The sequence below is a fragment of the Procambarus clarkii genome, chromosome 70, assembly GCF_040958095.1.
Source record: "Procambarus clarkii isolate CNS0578487 chromosome 70, FALCON_Pclarkii_2.0, whole genome shotgun sequence".
Taxonomy (NCBI): Eukaryota; Metazoa; Arthropoda; class Malacostraca; order Decapoda; family Cambaridae; genus Procambarus; species Procambarus clarkii.
The window spans coordinates 22,015,817-22,033,330 of record NC_091219.1 but is presented as its reverse complement, the minus strand read 5'-3'; the positions used below and the strand labels follow the sequence as shown (position 1 = coordinate 22,033,330).

General features: G+C 47.9%; 1 protein-coding gene across 2 annotated transcripts in view; it reads right to left on the bottom strand.

Annotated features, from left to right (window-relative positions):
* The window catches only part of LOC123775302 (uncharacterized), a 65,607-nt gene that overhangs the window by 20,930 nt on the left and 27,163 nt on the right, over positions 1-17,514 (bottom strand). For both annotated transcript variants that reach the window (XM_069311645.1, XM_069311644.1), the window contains exon 7: positions 3,713-3,842. In XM_069311645.1, coding sequence (XP_069167746.1) covers positions 3,713-3,842 — 130 coding nt within the window. The remainder of the gene's footprint in view (positions 1-3,712; positions 3,843-17,514) is intronic.

The window sequence follows — 17,514 nt, the reverse complement described above, 5'->3', positions numbered from 1 at the left end:
CACTGTGTAAAGTAGGACACATACGGTGAACAATGTTGTTCTTCACTTGTGTGTGTAAAGCAGGACACATACGGTGAACAATGTTGTTCTTCACTTTGTGTAAAGTAGGACACATACGGTGAACAATGTTGTTCTTCACTTGTGTGTGTAAAGTAGGACACATAGAACAATGTTGTTCTTCACTTGTGTGTGTAAAGCAGGACACATACGGTGAACAATGTTGTTCTTCACTGTGTAAAGTAGGACACATACGGTGAACAATGTTGTTCTTCACTTGTGTGTGTAAAGCAGGACACATACGGTGAACAATGTTGTTCTTCACTTTGTGTAAAGTAGGACACATACGGTGAACAATGTTGTTCTTCACTTGTGTGTGTAAAGTAGGACACATAGAACAATGTTGTTCTTCACTTGTGTGTGTAAAGTAGGACACATACAGTGAACAAGAGGGTTCTCAGGACGGAGCCCAGCTCCAGCTGCTACTGCTCTCCACACTCACTGTACTCTATATATATGCTGCCCCTTGACCCCTGCGTCACCACCATATCCTGGTATGCTGCCCCTTGACCCCTGCGTCACGACCATATCCTGGTATGCTGCCCCTTGACCCCTGCGTCACGACCATATCCTGGTATGCTCCCCTTGACCCCTGCGTCACGACCATATCCTGGTATGCTGCCCCTTGACCCCTGCGTCACGACCATATCCTGGTATGCTGCCCCTTGACCCCTGCGTCACGACCATATCCTGGTATGCTGCCCCTTGACCATTGCGTCACGACCATATCCTGGTATGCTGCCCCTTGACCATTGCGTCACGACCATATCCTGGTATGTTGCCCCTTGACCCCTGCGTCACCACCGTGTACTCGTATGCTGTCCCTTGACCCCTGCGTCACCACCGTGTCCTCGTATGCTGCCCCTTGACCCCTGCGTCACGACCATATCCTCATATGCTGCCCCTTGACCCCTGCGTCACCACCGTGTACTCGTCCAGGTCATGAGGTCACCTCTAGTACACAATGATCCTAACTTCCTTACCTTGTCCCGCTCCTAGGCGGGGCCCTGTGATAGTTCTCATTGTATTCAGTCGGGATTTTGCTTTATCGTTCACATATTGAATTTGCTTGTTGAATGTCATTTTAGAATCGATGTCCTGAAGGTTAATGTCCTGAATACGTAGGTGCCTGTCTGGAGTGTTGCCGCCTAGTCTCATGCCTTTGGACTTCTGTGCAGATATTTTTAGCCCTAAAAGGCTGCTTTCAGATGTTACTTCATCTAATGCCCCTTGAACATTATTTAAAAGTGAAGGACCTGTAATGACTAATGCTACATCATCAGCATATCTTAGCTAATTAACCCCCTTCTGCAAATGTCATGGTAACGAGGTTTTCCATAAGGATGTTAAAAAGACTAGGACTGAGGACTCCTCCTTGTGGAGTCCCATTCTCATGCAAGTCGGAGTCCGACACTTGTCTCCGGTGTGACGTCATGGACCCTGTCTCCGGTGTGACGTCATGGACCCTATTTCAATTGTGACGTCATGGACCCTATTTCAAGTGTGACGTCATGGGGTCCTATTTCGGTATTTCCCCACAGAAAATGAAGCCAGTGACGTCACAAGCCGAGTACACAACACCCAGCCCTGATTGGCTGCTGACGGGGATGGCCAACAAATAAAATCGACTCATCCAACGCAGTGTTGCCAGCACACATGTCTAATATTTGTTTTTCATTTATATATTTTAGAATGGAGTGAACCTTTGATGAGTGTTTTCTTTTGATGAATGAGTTTGCTCAATTACTTTATTTTTATAGATAATATTTGCAGCGAATAAATGACTGAGTTTGATGAAAGTTTTTTTTAAGTGCGATAGTTTAGTGAAGATGGAAGGGAAGAGGGACATGCAGACCCGGCCAGCCAGAACAAACTAATAAGATAATAATGTGACTAAATTAAAAATAAATGGTATTCAAAATTTAATGTTTTTAAATGTGATGTTTAAAAATGTTACTAAAAATGTTAAGGATTGTACTGTGTGGGCCTTGGGCCTGTGACTGGCCGCCCCTGTGAGGATATAACTTCCTTATTTGACGCAATATTTATCCCCTAGAATACGACGCACAGTTTATTTTACATCCAGGTACCCATTTATTGCTGGGGGCAAAGGTGCTGCAGTGAAGGTAACGGTGCCCAATCGTCCCTCCTTGTCTGGGGTTACAACTCTGGTTATTTTACTCGTATTCTTGATATTTATTGATCTCCTCTTTATTTTCTGTTATATCAAGAGAACAAATACACATCTTTCTGTGTTCCCTGGGTCCCCTGGGTCCTCTGGGTCCTCCAGGTCTTCTAGGTCCCTTGGGTCCCTTGAGCCTCTAGGTCCCCTGGGGTTCCCTGGGTCCTCTAGGTCCTTTGGGTCTTCTAGGTCCCATGGGTTCACTAGGTCCCCTGGGTCCTCTAGGTTTCCTGGGTCCCCTGGGTCCTCTAGGTCCTCTGGGTCCCCTGGGTCCTCTAGGTCCTCTGGGTCCCCTGGGTCCTCTAGGTTCCCTGAGTCCCCTAAGTCCTCTAGGTCTCCTGGATCCCCTGGGTACTCTAGGTCCCTTGGGTCCCCTGGGTCCCCGGGGTCTTCTAGGTCTCCTGGGTCTCCTGGGTCCCCAAAAAATCTTATGTAATTTTAAAGATATTAATTTAAAAATGAGCATATCATGGAATTTACAGCCTATGAAATCACTTGACGGTAGACCGATGGTCTCGCTTCATGCAGGTCCGCGTTCAATCCCTGACTGTTGAAGTGGCGGTGCACTTCCCTTCCCCCCTCATCTGATCCCTGATACATATCCTGGTCCCATTCAAGTGCTACCTGTATGTAATAGCTTAGCCTTTTCTCCTGATAATTTCCATCTATTGCTCCTCACGTTTCAAAAGCGAGAATGACCGAGGGTCGAACCTTCGTTTGGATGAGACAACCGAGCATCCCACCTTCGCTGAAGCACTTGCGCAACAGCAGTAATTACGTAGTTGGATGTAAAACTTTCCAGGGTTCCAGTACCTGATTCCAGATCTAACTATCCCCCTATCCCCACTGATCCGAAAAGAAAATACTAATACAATATCATATTTACAAATACCTGTTTACAAAATAGGAAAATGAATAAATTAGTGATATAAAGTGAGGAAATATAACTTCAAGAGCAGAAGGAAACATAAAACAAGGAGATAAAGCAGACGATGAACAAATAGGACTTGTAAGACAGGTTTAAAGTAGAAAATATTATCAAGAAGAGTGAGATGTAATATGAGAGAGGCCACGGAAGATGACAAGCAGGTGATGCAATACATCAACGATTGTATTAAAGATGTTCAAACAATACATCAAAGATGACAAAGAAGTGATCCAATAAGTAACAAAAATTAGGAAGAAGAATGGGAAGCATTCGACAACAAAGTTAAACAAAGTCTACGAGGTTCAGAAGGCCAAGAAAAGTATTAAAGCCACCCTACCCCCTCCCCTCCCCTACCCCCTCCCCAGTATACACGAGGCCGCGCCGAAATCATTATACGAAGGGGTAAAATAACGAAGAGAATGCGCAGGGAACTTAAAAAAACATAATAGTTTATAAAGTAATTAAACGTAACAAATAAGATAGGAAAACTCCAAGAAACTCGTAGATAAAATACAGAAGAGTCGACGTAGGGCGTGAGCACTCACCCGAGTCTGCATGTTGGTGGACTTGTCAGGGAGGAGGAAGACCCTGACGTAGGAGTCGACGGCCGCGTGAGGGTCGGGGCCCACCAGGTCCCGCCCCTCCACCACCACCACCTCCAGGTCGGCAGTGTCGCTGAGGGACAAACACAACCACAGTTAGTGAGAGAAACGCCTCCCATCACACACTCCTCACTTTAAAAGGTATATACGGAACATGTGGGATAACATATACTTGTTCGCAGCTTAGGAGAGAGAGAGAGAACATCTTCTGCACTACGGTAAAATAAAAATATTTTCAGTTGCTTCATACCCCACCCGAACACAGCGGCCACACCTGACACCAGTCCTGTGTACCAGTATACACCTACACACCCGTCCTGTGTACCAGTATACACCTACACACCCGTCCTGTGTACCAGTATAAACAACGCATATAGTACAATATAACAGTACAGTCACTAACAAGAGCAGTAAAGTCACTAACAGTTGCACTAAAGCCATAAACAATGGCAGCAAAATAACTAATTACAGAGTAAACTCATTAATAATAGCAGTAAAAATCACTAACAATAGAAGTAAATTTTCTAGCCATAGCAGTAAGGGCATTATCAATAGCACTAAATTGACTAAAATAGCAGTAAAGTCACTAATAATAGTAAAATTACTAACAATAGCAGTAAAGTCGCTAACAATAGCAATAATAATGTTACTAACAATAGCAATAATAATGTTACTAACAATAGCAATAATAATGTTACTAACAATAGCAATAAAGTGGCTGACAATAGCAATAGATCTCTATCAATAGCAAAAAAGTCCCTAACAATTGTAGTGGATTATAAATATTTATTTTTCATTATTATAATTAAGAGTAATTATGAGGAGAAAACACAGAGCCACTAACAATAGCAGTAGAACCAACAGCGATGAACAACCAATCAACGAGACTAGTGTGGCAAATAATACCAGTAAACAAAATAGAAACAATCTAATTTATTCTAATTAGATAGTGTTTATAATTCAAGGTCATTTTGCTGTAGAGATGAGTGGAGCCAATCTCACGGCACTATATCCACCTTATATCTCCTCCCCAGACAACCCGTCCTCACACTAGGCTGGTTAAAGCAGCGGCCGTCCTCCCCAGACAACCCGTCCTCACACTAGGCTGGTTAAAGCAGCAGCCGTCCTCCCCAGACAACCCGTCCTCACACTAGGCTGGTTAAAGCAGCAGCCGTCCTTCCCCCAAGACGCATTCTTCAATTTTAACATACTGTGCATTAATAATTGGTTTGCTCTCGTATATAAGTTATTATTATTATACATACAAGTTATGTTAGGTTAGGTTAGGTGTTTAGGTTCTGTTGGCAATTTTTTTGTATATGTAGTACGTGGGTGAAGCATTTACAGCGTTGTGGTTCGAACAAAATTCGTCAGTGAAGCACTTGTTCCGGAAGTGTTCGAACGTCAGCAGTTGTGAGTCGTGTGTAAACCGTTTTTCATTCATAAACAGAGGGGTTTGGCGGGTGTATGGAATCACTTTTGGATCTTTGTTTGGAGGACGGACTGCACTTCTGGACTTCTGCTCTGCTGAATCTAAGTTGAAATTTTATTGTGTTTATAACTATGCACTGTGTTAGACAATGTTCTAGTGGTCTGTTGTGGCTGTAACTGTGCACTGTGTTAGACAATGTTCCAGTGGTCTGTTGTGGCTGTAACTGTGAACTGTGTTAGATAATGTTCCAGTGGTCTGCTGTGGCTGTAACTGGGCACTGTGTTAGACAATGTTCCAGTGGTCTGTTGTGGCTGTAACTGTGCACTGTGTTAAACAATGTTCCAGTGGTCTGTTGTGGCTATAACTGGGCACTGTGTTAGACAATGTTCCAGTGGTCTGTTGTGGCTATAACTGGGCACTGTGTTAGACAATGTTCCAGTGGTCTGTTGTGGCTATAACTGGGCACTGTGTTAGACAATGTTCCAGTGGTCTGTCTGGAATTTCTCCACAGTGCTGACATGATGGTGACGGTAAGAACGACGATGATGGTGAACCATTCAGTGTAGTGTACTCACCTAGTTGTGCTTGCTTACACAGGTTCCTGAAGGCAGTTGTGATGTTAGCCAGCCTCGCACATGCCTCTAGTGTGGCTCTCCACCTAGGACCCCACACATACCCTGGACTTTAGCAGCACAAAATTATCAGCATATAGACTCACATGTTCTCTCTTACTATTCAGTACCGCACGAGGCCAACCACTACAGCCATTTAGAACACGAGTGCAACGAACAACCAAAACCTCTGTCACTATATATTACAGTTTACTAGCTATCAACAGCAGCATCACCGTGGACTATAGCAGTCAGTGTAACTAAAAATATAGCCGTATAGAAATCAAGTGCGTTTCTGCCCGAAACGCATTGCGTAATAGTGGCTTTAGGCATTGTATGTACTAGCTCTATCTATATATTGATCCATTAATGTAACATCACTTGTATGTATGTACCTTACCTGAATAAACATTTATTTTAAGTGTAGCAGTAAAGCCACTTAGTGTAGAGACAGACATAACAAGACATCAATCACAAGGGTGCAGCCATCACGTACAGTGTGGACAGCAGCTGCTCACCCGTTACCCGTGTACATTAATCACCTACGGCACAACAAAAGGTTAAACCTTGAATGAACAATGATCAATTAAACTGTGCTGGATGTGTGTGTGTGTGTGTGTGTGTGCGTGTACTCACCTAATTGTGCTTGCGGGGGTTGAGCTCTGGCTCTTTGGTCCCGCCTCTCAACTGTCAATCAACAGGTGTACAGGTTTCTGAGCCTATTGGGCTCTATCATATCTACACTTGAAACTGTGTATGGAGTCAGCCTCCACCACATCACTTCCTAATGCATTCCATTTGTCAACCGCTCTGACATTAAAAAAGTTCTTTCTAATATCTCTGTAGCTCATTTAGGCACTCAGTTTCCACCTGTGTTCCCTAGTGCGTGTGCCCCTTGTGTTAAATAGCCTGTCTTTATCAACCCTATAAATTCCCTTGAGAATCTTGAATGTGGCGATCATGTCCCCCCTAACTCTTCTGTTTTCCAGCGAAGTGAGGTTTAATTCCCGTAGTCTCTCCTCGTGGCTCATACCTCTCAGCTCGGGTACTAATCTGGTGGCAAACCTTTGAACCTTCTCCAGTTTGGTCTTATTCTTGACTAGATATGGACTCCATGCTGGAGTCGCATACTCCAGGATTGGTCTGACATATGTGGTATATAATGTTCTGAAAGATTCCTTACACAAGTTTCTAAAGGCCGTTCTTATGTTAGCCAACCTGGCATATGCTGCTGATGTTATCCTCTTGATATGAGCTTCAGAGGACAGGTCTGGCATGATATCAACCCCCAGGTCTTTCTCTCTCTCTGACTCTTGAAGTATCTCATCTCCCAAATGATACATTGTATCTGGTCTCCTGCTTCCTACCCCTATCTTCATAACATAACATTTGCTTGGGTTAAACTCTAACAGCCATTTGTTCGACCATTCCTGCAGCTTGTCCAGGTCTTCTTGAAGCCTCAAGCTGTCCTCCTCTGTCTTAATCCTTCTCATAATTTTGGCGTCGTCAACAAGAGGGTGATGGGCTGTCTACAGGAGGGTGAGGGTTTGACTACAGGAGGGTGAAGGTCTGATTACAGGAGGGTGAGGGTCTGACTACAGGAGGGTGAGGGTCTGACTACAGGAGGGTGAGGGTCTGACTACAGGAGGGTGAGGGTCTGACTACAGGAGGGTGAGGGTCTGACTACAGGAGGGTGAGGGTCTGACTACAGGAGGGTGAGGGGCTGACTGCAGGAGAGTGAAGGTCTGACTACAGGAGGGTGAGGGGCTGACTACAGGAGGGTGAGGGGCTGACTACAGGAGGGTGAGGGGCTGACTACAGGAGGGTGAGGGGCTGACTACAGGAGGGTGAGGGGCTGACTACACGAGGGTGAGGGTCTGACTACACGAGGGTGAGGGTCTGACTACACGAGGGTGAGGGTCTGACTACACGAGGGTGAGGGGCTGACTACAGGAGGGTGAGAGGCTGACTACAGGAGGGTGAGAGGCTGACTACAGGAGGGTGAGAGGCTGACTACAGGAGGGTGAGAGGCTGACTACAGGAGGGTGAGAGGCTGACTACAGGAGGGTGAGAGGCTGACTACAGGAGGGTGAGAGGCTGACTACAGGAGGGTGAGAGGCTGACTACAGGAGGGTGAGAGGCTGACTACAGGAGGGTGAGAGGCTGACTACAGGAGGGTGAGAGGCTGACTACAGGAGGGTGAGAGGCTGACTACAGGAGGGTGAGAGGCTGACTACAGGAGGGTGAGAGGCTGACTACAGGAGGGTGAGGGGCTGACTACAGGAGGGTGAGGGGCTGACTACAGGAGGGTGAGGGGCTGACTACAGGAGGGTGAGGGGCTGACTACAGGAGGGTGAGGGGCTGACTACAGGAGGGTGAGGGGCTGACTACAGGAGGGTGAGAGGCTGACTACAGGAGGGTGAGGGGCTGACTACAGGAGGGTGAGGGGCTGACTACAGGAGGGTGAGGGTCTGACTACAGGAGGGTGAGGGGCTGACTACAGGAGGGTGAGGGGCTGACTACAGGAGGGTGAGGGGCTGACTACAGGAGGGTGAGGGGCTGACTACAGGAGGGTGAGGGGCTGACTACAGGAGGGTGAGGGGCTGACTACAGGAGGGTGAGGGTCTGACTACAGGAGGGTGAGGGGCTGACTACAGGAGGGTGAGGGGCTGACTACAGGAGGGTGAGGGGCTGACTACAGGAGGGTGAGGGGCTGACTACAGGAGGGTGAGGGGCTGACTACAGGAGGGTGAGGGGCTGACTACAGGAGGGTGAGGGGCTGACTACAGGAGGGTGAGGGTCTGACTACACGAGGGTGAGGGGCTGACTACAGGAGGGTGAGAGGCTGACTACAGGAGGGTGAGAGGCTGACTACAGGAGGGTGAGAGGCTGACTACAGGAGGGTGAGAGGCTGACTACAGGAGGGTGAGAGGCTGACTACAGGAGGGTGAGAGGCTGACTACAGGAGGGTGAGAGGCTGACTACAGGAGGGTGAGAGGCTGACTACAGGAGGGTGAGAGGCTGACTACAGGAGGGTGAGAGGCTGACTACAGGAGGGTGAGAGGCTGACTACAGGAGGGTGAGAGGCTGACTACAGGAGGGTGAGGGTCTGACTACAGGAGGGTGAGGGTCTGACTACAGGAGGGTGAGGGTCTGACTACAGGAGGGTGAGGGGCTGACTACAGGAGGGTGAGGGGCTGACTACAGGAGGGTGAGGGGCTGACTACAGGAGGGTGAGGGTCTGACTACAGGAGGGTGAGGGGCTGACTACAGGAGGGTGAGGGGCTGACTACAGGAGGGTGAGGGGCTGACTACAGGAGGGTGAGGGGCTGACTACAGGAGGGTGAGGGGCTGACTACAGGAGGGTGAGGGGGCTGACTACAGAAGGGTGAGGGGCTGACTACAGGAGGGTGAGGGGTTACCTATATAATGGTGAGAGAGTACTTGTAGGAGTTCAATGGGAAAGAGACTCGGAGGGAGAGACAAAAAATTCATGAAATAATTGTTTTCTGGTAAACGTTGAGACGCAGGAGAACACTTCATCCCACTCGAGCTGAAAACTTGAAAATTATGCTAAACTATTAGTTTATCGGACAATACAATTAAGCGAAGTAGAGAATAAAAATAAAAATGAAAACAATGCAGATAACAAATCACAGAGGATAACAGATAGACGCTAAAATTTGAGAACTGAGTAGCAGTCTAAAAACATGGCAGAAATGAATACGAACCTTAGTGTTGCTTAGCATATAAAAGCAAAAAGAGACAAAGTTTGATGTGTCTGTCTGAGTAAACAAGGTTTTCTCACGGAAAGCAAAAGAATGTGTGAGGAACTTAACAAGCGAGTCAAAAAGGTCTATAAACAATAATCAGTTTGGATATCTTATGTGGTAGACAACAGGCGACCAAGAACACACTAAGATATTATAGTGGTGATGAAGAAGAGATAAAATAGCAACTGGAGGGTCTAGGTGCAGCCAAAGCAATAGGTCCAGACTTGATATCACCATGACTGTCGAAGAAGGTTGCCGGGGACATTTGTAACAAGTTAACTAAAATGTTTATTAAAACATTTGAAACTGGAGATCTCCGTAAGTCTGGAATCTGGAGTCATACACTTGAGTCAGTGACGTGTAGCCTTTGCAAAGTGCTGGAGAAGGTAATGAGGACGAGAATAAAGTAAGACTTATAGAGGATAACCGTGGCCACGGAGGAGCGACACGGGAGAAGTATGGTGAAGTCTTAACAGACAATCGTGATACTTCTATGACAAGATCACCGCAACTGGATAAGGTTTTATGTGACTTACCAACCAGAGTTAGTCAGCTCATACGTGTCAGTGTTTGCTGATGATGCACAACAAAAAAACAACTAGAAACCAGGGAGAACTACTGAGAACTGCAGGAAGTTTTGACAAAGTGCAGGAGTAGGTAGACAAATTGATGTTAGGCTGCAGCACCAATGAAGATGAGGAAGAAAAATATGAGGGTAGGAGGAATGGCAGCACAAAGGCAACTAAAGGAATAGGAAACAAAAAAAGATTTGCGAGTAGATATAATCCCAGCACTAACACCAGAAGCTCACACACAAGGCAACATAAGGAAAGCTGGCACATAATAGACCGCTTTTAAAAAAAGAAAACTAATAAGGACCTTTAAAGAGAATATATTCCAGCTGTGTGAGACCAATACTACACAAACTTATAAAACACAAACTAAACTTAGAAAATAGCGATGTAAAGAAATTAACTGGATTAAGCCACGAGAATTGGTTAATGGAATTCGATCCATGGCCTTGGAGATCAGAAAGAGAGGGGGATATAATCACAACATACAAGTTACTGAGGGAAACAGACAAGGTGAACACGGACAGCATCATTAAGAGAAAGCTGGACGACATTACATAAATAGAAGCTGGAAACACAAAGAAATATGAGGAAATACTCGAACCTTGTACGAGTGGTATATTTAAATTTATATTTAGCTGCAGCAACCTAGGGAGCCGAGCGGACAGCACGCTGGACTTGTGATCCTGTGGTCCTGGGTTCGATTCCAGGCGCCGGCGAGAAACAATGGGCAGAGTTTCTTTCACCCTATGCCCCTGTTACCTAGCAGTAAAATAGGTACCTGGGCGTTAGTCAGCTGTCACGGGCTGCTTCCTGGGGGGTGGAGGCCTATCTTGAGGTTATCTTGAGATGATTTCGGGGCTTTAGTGTCCCCGCGGCCCGGTCCTCGACCAGGCCTCCACCCCCAGGAAGCAGCCCGTGACAGCTGACTAACTCCCAGGTACCTATTTACTGCTAGGTAACAGGGGCATTCAGGGTGAAAGAAACTTTGCCCATTTGTTTCTGCCTCGTGCGGGAATCGAACCCGCGCCACAGAATTACGAGTCCTGCGCGCTATCCACCAGGGTACGAGGCGCCTGGTCGAGGACCGGGCCGCGGAGACACTAAAAAGCCCCGAAAATCATCTCAAGATAACCTCAAGATAGCAGCATACAGTTTTTTAAAATCGCGTGCATAAGGAAAGTCGCCTTTAAACAAGTGCTCTCTTCATCGTTGTCTGCACCTTGGATCTCTTATCAACCAATAATCAATGTGGTCCTTATCACGACTGCAACAGTATTTTGTTGTCTGCGTTTGTTATTTTGTTGTTTACGAATGGTGTTATTTAGTGGTGTGCATATGCTGTAGGTACAGAGGCTGCATGCTACAGGTACAGAGGCTGCAGGTACAGAGGCTGCATGCTGCAGGTACAGAGGCTGCATGCTGCAGGTACAGAGGCTGCATGCTGCAGGTATAGAGGCTGCATGCTGCAGGTATAGAGGCTGCATGCTGCAGGTACAGAGGCTGCATGCTGCAGGATCGGGGTACAATACCGATTCATCCATCCTGTCCTCACACTTAATACACTACAATTTAAGGTTTGGTTCCGATGCGTCAACCCCCGGGGCCACAGTGTCACCCCCGGGGCCACAGTGTCACCCCCGGGGCCACAGTGTCACCCCCGGGGCCACAGTGTCACCCCCGGGGCCACAGTGTCACCCCCGGGGCCACAGTGTCACCCCCGGGGCCAGAGTGTCACCCCCGGGGCCACAGTGTCATTACAAACACTCTAATATTGACGCTTCCACCTACTATTAAGCCTCGACTGACAAGATAATCGAGTTGCTCAGAATCAAACGCTTCTGATCAGGTTAAACCACCATGAATGTTGACGCTTGTAAGATTGTTAGAGCCGGTTGGAGAAACAACGTCGTGAGGTGCAACTAGACAAATAACCGGATTGGCAAGGAAGGAATCTTCACTTATCCGGACTGCCAGGAAAGGAATCTTCACTTATCCGGACTGGCATGACAGGCATCTCAACTTATGCGGACCGCAGGACAAATTATTCAGAGTATGCGGCCTGCTAGACATCACAGGAGAAAATCTTTGAGGGTGGGACGGGAAGGGCAATAGATCACAGCCGCCGCCTCCCACACACCCTTCCCCTTCACAACGACTCCCCTTCCCCCTATCCTCCCCCCCCCCTATTCCCCTTCACCACAACAACTCCCCCCATCCTCCCACACTCCCTCACTACAACTCCCCCCCCCATCCTCTCACACTCCCTCACCCTTCACCACAACCCCCCCCATCCTCTCACACTCCCTCACCCTTCACCACAACCCCCCCCCATCCTCCAACACTCCCTCACCCTTCACCACAACCCCCCCCCATCCTCCCACACTCCCTCACCCTTCACCACAACCCCCCCCCCATCCTCCAACACTCCCTCACCCTTCACCACAACCCCCCCCATCCTCCCCCACACCCTCACCCTTTACCACAACCCCCCCCCCATCCTCCCCCACACCCTCACCCTTCACCACAACCCCCCCCATCCTCCCCCACACCCTCACCCTTCACCACAACCCCCCCATCCTCCAACACTCCCTCACCCTTCACCACAACCCCCCCCATCCTCCCACACTCCCTTACCCTTCACCACAACCCCACCCCCCATCCTCCCCCACACCCTCATCCTTTACCACAAACCCCCCCCCATCCTCCCCCACACCATCACCCTTCACCACAACCCCCCCCCATCCTCCCCCACACCCTCACCCTTCACCACAACCCCCCCCATCCTCCCACACTCCCTCACCCTTCACCACAACCCCCCCATCCTCCCCCACACCCTCACCCTTCACCACAACCCCCCCCATCCTCCCCCACACCCTCACCCTTCACTACAACCCCCCCATCCTCCAACACTCCCTCACCCTTCACTACAACTCCCCCCCCCCCATCCTCCAACACCCCCTCACCCTTCACCACAACCCCCCCCCCATCCTCCAACACTCCCTCACCCTTCACCACAACCCCCCCCCCACATCCTCCAACACTCCCTCACCCTTCACCACAACCCCCCCCACATCCTCCAACACTCCCTCACCCTTCACCACAACCCCCCCCCCCCCGTCCTCCAACACTCCCTCACCCTTCACCACAACCCCCCCCCCGTCCTCCAACACTCCCTCACCCTTCACCACAACTCCTGCCTTCATCACATTATTCCAGCGCCACGAAAATATAAATATACCAAAAAGCAAATAATGTGGATATCAGCTTTCAAGAAGTTATATATGGCACCACCTGTGTCACTATGGAAGGGGGGGGGAGGGGGAGATGGAGGCGAGGGAGGGAGGGAGAGGGGGAAGGAGGAGGATGCTGAAGATGAGGGAGGGAGAGGGGAGGACAGGGCGGGAGGAAGATGAAAAATTTGCGAGTAGGGAGGAAATGGAGAAAGGGTGTGAAATAGAAAAGATTAAGAAAGAATGGAAGGAGGGGAGAGATAGGGATCGAGTGGGAAGAGAGGGGAGAGAGAGGGATTGAGTGGGAAGAGAGGGGAGAAGAGGGAGAGAGCGTTGTCGGGGAGAGAAGGGATACTGGAGAGAGGAAGAGAATGGGATAAAAGGCGGAGAGAGTGGAGAGGGGAGGAAATTCGTGGGGGAAGAGAGGAAACGAGAACGAGGAAAGGGGAAGACAGGTGAGCGAAGGAGATCGGGAGACAGGGGGGAAGAAAGAGGGGAGACGGAGGGAGAGGGAGAGGGGGGGGGAGAGAGAGAGAGAGAGAGAGAGAGAGAGAGAGAGAGAGAGAGAGAGAGAGAGAGAGAGAGAGAGAGAGAGAGAGAGAGAGAGAGAGAGAGAGAGAGAGAGAGAGAGAGAGAGAGAGAGGAGTAACTGAGTCACATACTGCTGTGTTGTATCAAACTTTCAAATGTCGACCTTTAGTCAATGGAGAAAGAGGTATAGGAGGAGAGGAGCGAAGAGGGGGGGGGGGTGAGGGGGACACGGTGAGAGTGTAGGGAAGTGGAGGGGGGGGGATGAAATTGGAGGAAAAACGGAAAGGAGAGAAAAATAGGGAAGCAGGCGGAAGGTGGACATGGAGAAGAAGCCGCCAAGAAGAGAAATGAAGGAAGAGGGAAAGATGTGAAAGTAGATCAGATGATATAAGAGAAAGAATACGAATGGCGGTATTGAGACAGAAGTGAGACGGAAGGAAGGAAGCGTGAAGGAGAGGAATGAAAAGGAGGGAAGAGAGACTAAGGAGAGGGGGGGGGGGAGGGGAAGCGGTCCTGGTTTGCAGTATTTGATCACCCCCCCCCCTCCTCCATGCGACACAGCCCCTCACCCTCCTCTCTCTCACACCCCCCCCACCCCCTTTCCCTCCCCTCTATTCGTATCGTCCTTCTCGTCCCATCCCTGTCACCCTCCCTCCTGTTGTCCAGAGCGTGTATATTATGCATCAATGTAACACACACACACACAGTGCTCGGGGGTCGTGGTTATAAGGGCCCGGGTTCGATTCTCTGCTGAGGCAGAACAAATTAGGAGTTTCTTTCATCTTATGGGTCTGTTCACATATTAGTAAATAGGTACATGGGAGTTAATCAGTTGCTGGGGGTGGTTTCCTAGGAGTGCGTGATTTGTGTGTGTGTGTGTGTGTGTGTGTGTGTGTGTGTGTGTGTGTGTGTGTGTGTGTGTGTGTGTGTGTGTGTGTGTGTGTGTGTGTGTGTGTGTACTCACCTAGTTGTGATTGCGGGGGTTGAGCTCTGGCTCTTTGGTTCCGCCTCTCAACTGTCAATCAACTGGAGTACAGATTCCTAAGCCAAGTGGGCTCAGGAATAATGCATTCCATTTGTTAACTACTGTGACACTGAAAAAAATTCTTTTCAATGTCTCTGTGGCTCATTCAGGAACTAAGTTTCCACCTGTGTCCGCTTGTTCGTGTTCCACCATGCTAAATAGTTTGTCTTTGGCCTCCTTGGTAATTCCCTCTAAGAATTTTGTAGGTGGTGATCATGTCTCTCCCTACTCTTCTGTCTTCTAGGGACGTGAGGTTTACCTCCCGAAGCATTTCCTCGTAGCTCATACCTCTCAGTTCTGGGACTAGTCTGGTGGCATACCTCTGATTCTTCACAAACTTTGTCTTGTGTTTAACTAGACATGGAATCCAGGATAGAGCTGCATACTCCAGGTTTGGTCTTACATAAGTGGTATACAGAATGAATGATTCCTTACACAAGTTTCTAAAGGCAGTTCTTATGATGGCCAGTCTAGCATATGCCACTGATGATATCCTTTTGATGTGGGCCTCTGGGGACAGGTTCGGTGTGATGTCAACCCCCAGATCTCTCTCTCTATTTGACTCTTTCAGGATTTCACCTCCCAGATGGTACCTTGTGTTCAGCCTTCTGCTCCCTTCGCCTAATTTCATTACTTTACACTTTCCTGAGATAAACTTTAGTAGCAATTTTCTTGACCATTCCTCCACTTTCAAAATTTATCCCATTTGTCTCTGTTTGGGCTCGTTTGATCCAGTATTTTAAGTGGCTAGGAAATTGGTGTTTGATACCCATTTTGTTTGGGATATCATATATTACACGGGGTACACCTAGCAATTTACTTCATTTATAGTACTGAGTTGCATCAATCGCCAGAGAGCAGTTGAAAGAACCAATATTCAGCGATTTCTACCTGGGGGTAGGAGATGGCAGGTTACATTCGTGGCTGAAAAAACACAAGCGATGATGATAGACTGCATATTACAAGTCGGATATGCTTGCAAAAAGGGTGGCAAAACCCCTAGAGTTCACCCATGCAACTGATAGTTTTGGGAATGAAGTTTGACTCTTCGAAGACAATGAAGAGCCACATGCTTAACCTAGCTCAAACGGCATCCAGGAACCTTACAGCCCTACAGCGCATCTCACACCTTCTTGACAGTAAGGGCTGCAAAAGATTATATAAATCACAAATTCGCTCTCATCTAGAGTATGAACCCCTTTCCTGGATCCCCTTTCCCCATCATCCATCAGACGTTTGAGCAATGTGGAGAGACAGACAAGAAGGTTCATCTCTAGTCTTGACCAAGTCTGGTGGGAACGGTCTGAACATCAGAGCCTGCAACACTGTCGTGACATTCGTGGTCTTACTATTATGTATAAGGCCAAAATCCTCAAAGTTCCGTACCTGGCCCAACTGCGTGGACTACCAGTAATTGGTCCCATAGGACTAGGCTCCCAATCTTCAATAGTCTCATGCTGGTAGTGCCTTTCTCAAGAACGTCACTCCATCAGCAATCATTCATTCGTAGGCTGACTCGCATCTGAAATTTGTTCGCTCAACCGGTTGATTCACGGGAGATCAGGTCAACTCATGCATATTTAAATTACTGCATATTGGAGAGTAAACACAAAACCTGAAGTTTAAATTAGTTTAGTTGGAAGATATAGTTGAATGATTTAGTAGAATTAGTAAGACAGAAGATGCACACATTGGAGTGGTAGATGCAAACTATCTTTGATGCCAGCAATAATATGAAAGAGAACAACTGTTTGGTGTTTTGAACTGCTTAAAGGAGACTTAATCGACTTCCTGGATACCAATATGTATCATGTATCCTCATGAAGGTTCTGACGAACAGTTGGCTTCAGGCTCATTCTTTTCCTTATATGATTGTTACTTAATGTTGTTAATGAATAAAGTTTATTCCTGGCTCATGAAATAAATGGGTCTCTAGGAACAGGTTTCATCTGAGCTGAGGCAGGATTACAGTTGTTGCTTGCAGCTTCACCTTTTCTTTATATGATAGTTCCTTATGTGATAGTTTGAAAGTACATTCTCATGAAATAAAGGAGTCTTTAGGAGCAGGCGTCAGACGAGTTGAGGTAGGATAATAACTCTTGCTTGCAGCTTCACTAGGTGGATATATTACCTTCCCTAATATAAGGTACGTCAATTGACAACCCTTATGAACCCTAGTCTTAGTTAAAAGAAAGAGAGAGAGAGAGAGAGAGAGAGAGAGAGAGAGAGAGAGAGAGAGAGAGAGAGAGAGAGAGAGAGAGAGTGAATGAATGAATGAATGAAGGAAAGACGTAATTTAGGAAGCGGAGAGGTAATATTAGTGAGTACAGTGTGTGAGAAGGACGGCAGTCTGTCTGTCTCTCTCTCTCTCTCTCTGTTTCCCTCCTCCTCGCTTCGCCATTTCACCCCATCATTTCCCCAACTCCCTTTCCAAAGAGTAATTGCGATGGGGTTGAGTTGGGGGGGGGTAAAAGTGCAAGGGAGGGTGGGTGTAAGAGTGCAAGTGAGGGGTGGTAGATGGGGGACTCCCCCTGCCCCCCCTCCCCCATCCTCCAGACCGGCCTAAATA